The 10,386-nt window shown below is 41.2% G+C and overlaps 1 protein-coding gene across 1 annotated transcript in view; it reads right to left on the bottom strand.

The window, feature by feature from the left end:
- Positions 1–4,322: 4,322 nt before the first annotated feature.
- LOC134803294 (U4/U6 small nuclear ribonucleoprotein Prp4) overlaps positions 4,323–10,386 on the bottom strand; it is a 39,555-nt gene continuing 33,491 nt past the window's right edge. Inside the window, exons 12-14 of the mRNA XM_063776068.1 lie at positions 7,777–7,846; positions 6,540–6,661; positions 4,323–4,605 (exon numbers count right to left, since the gene is read on the bottom strand). Coding sequence (XP_063632138.1) covers positions 4,513–4,605; positions 6,540–6,661; positions 7,777–7,846 — 285 coding nt within the window. The 3' untranslated portion in view covers positions 4,323–4,512. The remainder of the gene's footprint in view (positions 4,606–6,539; positions 6,662–7,776; positions 7,847–10,386) is intronic.

Here is a 10,386-nt window from a genome sequence, read left to right as displayed (position 1 = left end):
GGTGTGTGCGCCATCTATCCGAGAATGACTTTTTCTTGATTTCCGAGGCACGTTTTTTTCTTAGGGCGATTATGCACTACAATGAATTTTACTGTCCGGCAGTCTGAGTTTTCATGGTCCGATATGGCATGAAAAAAACGGATGATTGGCTTGTGCACTTGTCCGTCTTTTTACTCGCAGGTGCGGCGTAGTAGCATGAAACACACCCCCCCCCCCCTAGCCCGCCCCCGCCCGGCCATGAACAATACTACATAATTCCAAACGCAGTGCAAAAGCATAAATACGTTTTTCATAGGTGTCATCTCGGACCGGAAAAAAACTGTCCGGAATGGCGAAAAGTAAAATGTCGGACGGTAAAATTACGTCTAGTGCACAAGCTACTATATACATTTAATGGCGTGCCATATCGGACCGTAAAAACTCGGACTGCCGGACAGTAAAATTCATTGTAGTGCACAATCGCCCTTAGACTTTATTCATCTTATACGGAGTTACATATGTCTTTGGCCGAACGGAGCCGAGTATGCCCGAAGCGAGGAGTTTCGCACCCCTGATCTGTCTAGCCATTTCCGTGAGTAGAAAAGAGCGGCAAATATCAAAATTAAAACTTATTTTTAAATATGTAATAAATAAAAAACACCCAGCAACTAAAAAGCAAGAAATAATTGGTATTACATACAATTTGCTCATGCGTTTGAAAGTATTAAGTCGGTGCCAAGTTGTAATACTCCGCTACACCCGGCGTCTGCCCGTTTGGGTTGTAGAGGACCTACTTTTACTTATTTTTAAATTTTTCGTGGACAGTATTTTGTTTATTAATATATGTATAAATAATATGGGTAGTACTTACATTCGAGTGAGAGTCAAAAACTCAGGATTCGGATCGCTGAAGTCTTCCTAGAGTAAGGCGTCAAGATTGGTAATAACATTTTTGGCAACCGTACAGTCACAGAATAAATAATAGTACTAGGTACAGAAGACTCACTCTCTAACAAAACGCGTCTGTTACGATCAGCACAGATATGGCCGCTAGGTGGCGACAGCGTCACGCGCGGCTTATGGCAAACCCCAAAATTGGGGCCGAACGGATGTACTTTTAGCTACCTGTAGCAAAGCGACGAAATCGCGGAGTGAGCCACGCCTGGTACCCCTGGTACAGTCTGGTAAAAGAGAGTAGAAATTAAAAAGTAGCAACACTGTAGTGTCGTCCCTTTCAAAATGCTTTCATATCAATTTGTATACGAAAATGGGAAAACACTACAGTGTTACCACTTTTTAATTTCTACTCTTTTTTATAAATAAAGCGCTACGACTTTTTCAAAAACTCCGTTCTCTGAGCCTACTGCACCTTAACAATAATCACGAAACAAACCGTCTTATGAGGATGCGTGCATGATGCAAGCATCTTTCTCTGTCACTCTAATTTAGCCTTAATTGGAGTAAAAGAGAAAGATGCCCGTAATTTGAGAATGCAGGTTTTAGGCAAAGAGAATATAATCACTACGTTTGTCCTAGGTTCAGTTCGGCATACTCCTAAGTTGATGAATTCGCCGTTAGATGGCGCTGTGCTTACTGCCAACTAGCGAACGGTTTTCCTCCCTACAATATACGATAGATCCGGTATAGCCCTGCAGTGCTAGGGTTGTCTTGCCGATTATCAGCCAATCCAAGAAAGTTGTATGAAATTCGCACTAAGGTGCTATTTTTGCAAGATCGCAGACTTTATCTAGTGATCTTATATATTATATTATTTCATTCTAGCAAAGACACATTTATGTAACTCCGTATAAGGGGCTATTCATAAATTACGTCATTTCAAATTAGGGGGGGGCTGGACATCGGATGATGGTAGCATGCCATAGGAGGAAACGGGATTATTTGAAGCATGATTTTTGGATGACTTTAAGAGGGGGGGGGGGGGGTGTCAAAAATCGATGACGTAATTTATGGACAGCCCCTAAGATGAATAAAGTCTTAGGAAAAGTGCCTCGGTAATCAAGAAAAAGTCATTCTCGGATAGATGGCGCCACACCTTTGGCCTATGCTCGGCTAGATGGCGTTGACGACATCGTTTGATATTTTAACATAGTATATCAGTGAAAGAACATGGGCCAAAATCATATAAAAATAAAAATATCATTTATCCATAAATATATAAGTACATTTTTAATACTTTTGATATTTTTATACATATTTAGTTTTAATCGCCTGTCGATAGATGGCAGTAACTTTACTGTGACTGCAAAATTTACTATGACAGATGTATATTCTCTTTGATACTAATGACCCGCACCCGGCTTCGCACTGGTTTACAAATTATACACCTAAACCATTAAAGCTTCCTCGAGAATCACTATAATGATAGGAAACCGTATGAAAATCCGTTAAGTAGTTTTTGAGTTTATCGCGAACATACAAACAGACAGACGCGGCGGAGGATGGTGCTCGAACGCAGTGAGATCAGAAATAGTCCGAGGCGGAAATGGTGCCTTTCACCCGACTTAAAAACACTACCTTTCATTTCGAATACAAGTAAAATATATTATGTGTTTTTTTAAAACATGACTAAGTATAATTTTCATAGCATTTCTTGAGGGTAAAATTTTAATTAACCATTTAGGTGAAAGTATCAGTGTTATTTTAAACGTCTATGAAATTATGAGGTATAAATAACACTTGCACTGCGTGGGCTATCAAAACGGCTGCAGACTTTTCTTGGTCTAACTCTAGTATTTGTTATAGCGGCAACAGAAATACATCATCTGTGAAAATTTCAACTGTCTAGCTATCACGGTTCATGAGATACAGCCTGGTGACAGACAGACAGACGGACAGTGGAGTCTTAGTAATAGGGTCCCCTTGGGTACGGAACCCTAAAAATATCTCCTGTAGGCACAGAATAAATAATAGTACTAGGTACAGAAGACTCACTCTCTAACAAAACGCGTCTGTTACGATCAGGACAGATATGGCCGCTAGGTGGCGACAGCGCCACGCGCGGCTTATGGCTAGCCACCAAAATTGGTGTGGAACGGATGTACTTGTAGCTACCTGTAGCAAAGCGACGAAATCGCGGAGTGAGCCACGCCTGGTGTAGGCTCAATTCCCAGCTTGCTGGGAATTAATTCCTCAGAACGCTATTTTAGGATCTAATTTGATTGGTCTATAGTTTAAGCAAAACAAAACACAAATTAAGCACAGTTATTTATTAATAGTTATTTACTATACAAATGCGGATTACTATTCGCACGTGTATCGTACAACGTTTTACAGTATATATGCTGCCAGGGCCGTCTTAAACTATGCTGGGGCCCCTGGGCACATAAGAATTTGGGGCCCTTTTAGAAAGTAAAGAAAGCGAATTAAACTAACATTTTTCTACTATGATCTTCTATTTATTATGGGTTATCAAATATACGGTTTCTGTCTGTCCTTCGGGGCCCCCTGAGGAGGGCCCTGGGCACGGGCCCCGTGTGCCCTCATGGTAAAGACGGTACTGTATACTGCCCTCCTAAGGGCCACTTGCACCATTCCCTAACCATGGGTTAACCGGTTAAACCTGGAGTTACCATGGTTACCAGTAGAATTTGACACTGGGTTAAAGGTTTAACCGGTTAACGCCGGGTTAGTGGAATGGTGCAAGTGGCGCTAAGCCGAATAGCGCTATCTCTAAAACATGATTTTGAAAATGGAATTCTCAGTAATAGAAACTAATAAATAGAAATTAATTTTCTTTTGAGATAGCGCTCTTTGGCTTAGCAGGGCAGTATGGCCCATTAAATTTTCGACGTAGTTACATAATGTGTTTATTATAGCCATACAGAAATATAGTAAGGGGCTGTCCATAAATTACGTCATCGATTTTTGACGATTTTGGACCCCCCCCCACCCCTAAAATCATCCAAAAATCATGCTTCGAGTGACCCCGTTTCCTCCGACGTCATGCTACCGTCATCCGATGTCCAGACCCCCCCCCCCCCCTAATTTGAAATGACGTAATTTATGAATAGCCCCTTACTATATTTCAAAGACCTAAGACAAGAGTGCTCACTCGATACATCAGTTTTGGTACCAAAAAAATTAGTATTTTCATAGTCGACATCTAGCATCGAGTAGCGGAATTATCAGTACTTTAAGTAGTAGTAGTACTGTCAAGTGTCAATAGATGGAGCACCGACCGGAAACTCTAATGCTCAAAAATATAAGACTTTCCGGTCGGTGCTACATCTATTGTTATGTTATAGCTACAAATCGGTTACTCGTGGCATTTAGGTAGCACTTAAAAGATTAGTGATGAGCACACATCGGGAACTCGTGGCACTTGACAGTTTCTAACAGACTAGTGATGTGACAATGTTCATCCTATACGAGTCGAGAAAAAGAAACCACTTAAAAAAAGGAATTAATTAAACTAATCTTTTAAGTGCTACCTACATGCCACGAGTTACCGATGTGTAGACATAGCACAGGGTGTCATAATGGAACACCAGATGTACTGTAAAGATGTTAAAATCACGCGAGGTCCGGGGCCCAGAGTTTGAAGGTCCTGTCGTATGAGCACGTCGCTATGTACTTGTTGTCGTACGATATGTCGCCCGACATCACCTGTAACAAAGAGAAATATAGTAAGAATAGAGTGCTCACTCCATACATCAGTTAAGGTACCAAAAAGACTATTATTTTTGCAGTCGACATCTACCATCGAGTAGCGGAATTATCAGTACCGCTACTCGATACTAGAATTCTCTAGTGTCGCGACTCACGAAAATTGTATTGAACAACAATTTACAACTAATATTACAAGCAGCAGTTGAAAATAGAGTTCCGGTTAATCCGGTTATAATATTAGCTGAATATTGTTGAGCATTAGACTTGTTGGTCGTTGAAACATCTATTGTCAAGTAGCAGTACTGATAATTCCGCTTTATTCCGCGGGTTCCGTACATTACCCAATGTTTAAACAATGTATTTTTTATATGTGAAAGGTGAGTGAATTGCCTTTAAAAAACCCGTAGGGGTCGGATCGAAAACTAAGTAATTAGTCCGACTCACGCTTGACTGTATATTTCTAATAGGTTTTCCTGTCATATATATATCTGTAAAGCAACATTTTAGACCCAGTAGTTTCGGAGATAAAGGGCCCGGTAATTTTTTGCCTATTTTCTTAAATAACTTCTAAACTATTTATTTTAAATTTACAAAAAAATATATATTTGAGATTCTTAAAATGAGCTCTTTCATGTGATATGTAACACGATATACTTTAAAAAACATTATTTTTTAACCCCAAAAGTGGCCTCTATGTTTAAAATTTATTTGTTTACGTAAGATGTCCGTCTTTGGGCCACGAATTTACATATGTGTACCAAATTTCAACTTAATTCGTCCAGTACTCTTGGAGAAAATAGGCTGTGACAGACGGACGGACAGACATACGCACGAGTGATCCTATTAGGGTACCGTTTTTTCCTTTTGAGGTACGGAACCTTAAAAATTGAGTGTAGTAACCAGTTCAGCTACAGCATAGAGAAATATAAGTAAGAGTGGTAACTCCATTCCATACATCAGTTTTCTTACCAAAACGAGAGTTATTACATAGTCGATATCTAATAGCAATTTATCAGTACTGCTACTCGACACTAGATGTCGCGTGTGTCGCGACTAACGAAGAGTGTATTGCTCAACAATTACAACTAATATTACAGGCAGAAGGAGTTGAAAATAGAGTTCCGGTTAATCCGGTTATAATATTAGCTGAAAATTGTTAAGCATTAGATTTTCCGTTCGTCGCGACATCTATTGTCGACTAGCAGTACTGATAAATTCCGCTACTTGACGCTAAATGTCGACTACGAAATAACTCGCGTTTTGGTAAGAAAACTGATGTATGGAGTTATCACTCTTTCTTTACTTATATTACTCTATGCAAAGAGAATTTGAAATAGAGAGTTACTGTCATGGTAAATTATGTAGCTACAGTACATTTACTGCCATCTTTCGACAGACGATTAAAACTGTTAGAACGCCAAATGACTTTGACCATTATTCTTTCACTGATATGTGTTAACTTGTTAGATATTAATATTAACGCCATCTACTCGAGAGTAGACTGAAGGTTATGGCGCCATCGCTCGAAAACATTGCACCTGCACTGATACCTTTGGCCTATAGTCGAGTAGATGGCGTTAATATTAATATTCAAGAAGCTAACACATATCAGTTAAAAGAATAAGGATCAAAGTCAAATGGCGTTCTAACAGTTTTATGTTCTGTCGCAAGATAGCAGTAAATGTACAGTGGCTACATAATTTACTTTGACAGTCCGTCTCTATACACTCTATTCTCTTTGCTCTATGGCAGCGGTCGGCAACCTTTTAGCAGCCAATGGCCACATAGTAGTTAACGAAGTTGACGCGGGCCGCACTTTGGTAATATTTATGACTTTAGCAGACATTGTCGTTTGTCAATATTACAAAATAGCCAGGGAGGCTCGCGGGCCGCAAGCGAGAGGTTCGCGGGCCGCTGCTCTATGGTATTACCTTGTTGTCGTGCCCGGCGAGCGTGCGGAGGGGATGCCAGGCCGGGTTGGACCACAGCTTCGCACTCTTGTCATAAGATGTCGTCATCAAGAAGTGACCGTGGCTCTTTTGGTATCGCACGTCTGCGAAAAAAGAATAACTGTTATAAACAAAATAATGGGCAAGAAAAAATAAAAATAAGTAAATAATTTTATATTCTATCACGTCTCATTAATTAAATCATATTATAATAGCTTTTGCCCGCGACTTTGTCTGCGTGGAATTAGTGACAGCAGCTAAAGTAGGTATAGCGCCTGGATAATGCTAATAGCAATCATTCAATTCGCGCATTGTTTACTTCAATTATTACGCAATTCATTAACTATTTTAATTGGGGTGGAATTCCCACCGCACGTGTTTTGCGGACGCCCTTAAAAAAGAATTTATTCGGTAAATATTCGGCAGTTCGAACCGAACTATTCGGCCGCATACGAACATTGAAAAATATGCCGAATACCGAATAATTACCGAATATTCGGCCCATCTCTAAATAAATAAAAGGCATAAGATCCACCGATGGACAGTTAACAGTAAGTGGTACAGTCAGCAGCAGATGTTGCTAACCGGGCGAGATGTTCAAAATAACCTTGACACGCTCTTATTCTCTTAACAATAAAGTCGCGTCAAGATCATTTTGAACACCTAGCCCGCTTAGCAACTTCTGCTGCTGACTGTACTAACATAAACATTTATATTGGTAGAATAAAAGTAATATGGGGCATTATCTATGAAAAGGGCGCTTACGCCGCACAGCGTCGCGCGTCTTCTTCTTCCTCGCGTTATCCCGGCATTTTGCCACGGCTCATGGGAGCCTGGCGTCCGCTTGACAACTAATCACAATAATTGGCGTAGGCACTAGTTTTTACGAAAGCGACTGCCATGTGACCTTCCAACCCTGAGGGGAAACTAGGCCTTATTGGTATTAGTCCGGTTTCCTCACGATGTTTTCCTTCACCGAAAAGCGACTGGTAAATATCAATGATATTTCGTACATAACTTCCGAAAACTCATTGGTACGAGCCGGGGTTTGAACCCGCGACCTCCGGATTGCAAGTCGCACGCTCTTACCGCTAGGCCACCAGCGCTTCACAGCGTCGCGCGGCATTGTATTTATATCGGAGCATCGTTAATAATGGGGTAAGCGCCATCGACAATAAGGTCCCTTTTCATAGATAACGTCACATATGAGTATAGTTACCGCTTAGAAGATGCGTATGTGCCGCTACAGTGTACACGCAGGATCTCTTCCTAAGGTCCCAAATTTTCGTCTGCAAATAAAAAAAAAGAATCGTGATTTCTTAACCCTCCGTTGGCAAGTGAGAGCATATGATTTCGGTATAAGCACAGAATAAATAATAGTACTACCGTACAGAAAGGAAACTTCCTACAAAATCGAAGTTTGACAGCGGTTTAGGGACGAATCATGCTGTTCCTTTCTAATATATGGCACTATCCCTTTCGTCTATTTAGGGTTGTCAAAATTAAAGCCATTATCTGTGGTCGTGCACGCAAAGGGACGTCTAGTTGTGCCAACCCTAATAATTGCTCGGAGCTGAGCCGAACGGAGCCGAGTTTACCCGAAGGGAGGAGTTTCGCACGCCTGGTTTAAGTACAGGGAAATAAGTAAGGATAGAGTGTTAACTCCATACATCAGTTTTCTTACCAAAACGCGGGTTATATAGTATCGTGCAGCTTGAATCATCGAAATCAGTTGCCAAAGATATAATAAAAACTAGTGTAAAGGGGATATTCATAAATTACGTCATTTCAAACTGGGGGAGTTTGGACATCGGATGATGGTAGCATGAAGTAGGAGGAAACGGGGTCATTCGAAGCATGATTTTTGGATGACTTTAGGGGGGTCAAAAATAGATGACGTCATTTATGGACAGATCTAAAATCGTTTCATATTAATTCCAGCTCTCAAAGACCGAACTGAACTAAAGGAACTAAAAGACTGAACTAGTTCGTTTGACCGAGAGTGGAGCGCTCGCTGTAGTGACCGAGCAGGCACAAGCCTAGATCATTCCGTTCCCTGATAATTTTATTATTATCTAATCTAATACCTTTAAACGAGCAATTGTTGTATGTTTATTTATATATATTTCGGGGATCTCGGAAACGGCTCTATTTCGATGAAATTTGCTATATGGGGGTTTACGGGGGCGATAAATCGATCTAGCTAGGTCTTATCTCTGGGAAAACGCGCATTTTTGAGTTTTTGTATTTCCGAGCAAAGCTAGGTCTCCCAGATATTGTTTAAAAACGTTGTGCAACATATGCATGTCAACAGCCGTCAGCAAAAAATACCAAATTTCAACTTTCTAGTTGCCCCACATAGCGCAACACTAGACACCCAACGTTTTCGAATCGACACGCCGTTACTCAGTTCACGGTGGGCACAGCACCATCTAACGGAGGATTGGTACAACTCAGTAGAGTCCATCTACTTCTGAGCTAACTTTACACTTGAATAGGACAAAGTGAGTGTCATTGTCATTAGTGATTAATTGATTATAGAAGTCTGCTTCAGAATATAGAAGTCTATTTCTCTCGGGGGAAGCCTATATCCCTAGAGAGCGCGTCCCCAGGTGGCGGATAGGGGAGGCCCTCCTGGTGGTCGGAAGAGACTACCAGAGGGCTGGAGGGAAATAAAATACCTCCCGCGGACCGCATAGGCCGGAGATGGACACTCCGCAAAAAACCCCGCCCACAGGCTACTCTGACGTATTCGGAGTAGAGGCTGTGGGCGTGCTGCTGGCTCGGGCTGGAGCAAGCAGGAGGACAGGCGGCGGATGAATCTCTCGAGATCAACGGCGGCGTCCAAACCTTGCAGCAAGGTTACAGCTGGTGTAAAAGGAACTGGGGCCCCAATACACCTATTTTGCTCCAAGAAAGCCACCGTGCAAAGTCAATCAAGTGAGCCAGTTCGATGCGATCCGGGCCCGACCCGGCGTCACGAGATTTCCGGGTCTTGTGATGGGAAATATGCTACCGTGAGAGAAGAAACAGATGATGCCAGGACAGGAAAATTCAACGCGGGATTAAAACTAATAAAGAAGAAGAAACAATGGTTAAAATTTGCGACGTGGAATGTAAGAAGTTTAATTAAACCAGGTAAAATTGAAAACACTGTACAAGAAATGAAAAGATTAAATATTGACATAATGGGCCTTAGCGAAGTACTATGGAAAGACAACGGAAAATATACTACTGATGACACCATACTTTACTATTCAGGCAAACCCTCAACAGAAAAACATCATTACCATGGGGTAGGAATAATGATCAAAAAGAAGCTGAACCGATTCGTCACCAACTTTCTACCTGCGTCAGAACGATGTATTTTACTACAGTTAAGCGGTCAGCCTTTTGATTTGAACATCCTGCAAATTTATGCACCAACAGCTAAAAAAGCGGAAGAAGGTCCTACCATCTTAGAAAACTTTTATAAGGAGATCGACATGGTTATGAAATCACAACAACTCACATTGATATTGGGCGACCTGAATGCAAAAATTGGTAAAGGAGCGGTGGGTAAATATGTAGGAAATCATGGTTTAGGAGCTAGAAACGAGAGTGGAGACCGATTACTACAATTCTGCATGGAAAATGATCTCATCATTGCAAACACATGGTTTGAGCATCCGCCCAGACGATTATATACATGGACGTCACCCAAACACACATCAGAGAACATAGTGCGAAACCAGATAGACTACATATTGGTGCCTGCTAGATATATAAACTCAATAGTTAATGTAAAAACATATCCCGGTGCGGATATTGGGTCTGACCATAACCCGGT

Source organism: Cydia splendana, chromosome 26 (assembly GCF_910591565.1).
Source record: "Cydia splendana chromosome 26, ilCydSple1.2, whole genome shotgun sequence".
Taxonomy (NCBI): domain Eukaryota; kingdom Metazoa; phylum Arthropoda; class Insecta; order Lepidoptera; family Tortricidae; genus Cydia; species Cydia splendana.
The sequence above is the reverse complement of the archived record's forward strand: the minus strand, read 5'-3'. Positions and strand labels throughout refer to the sequence as shown.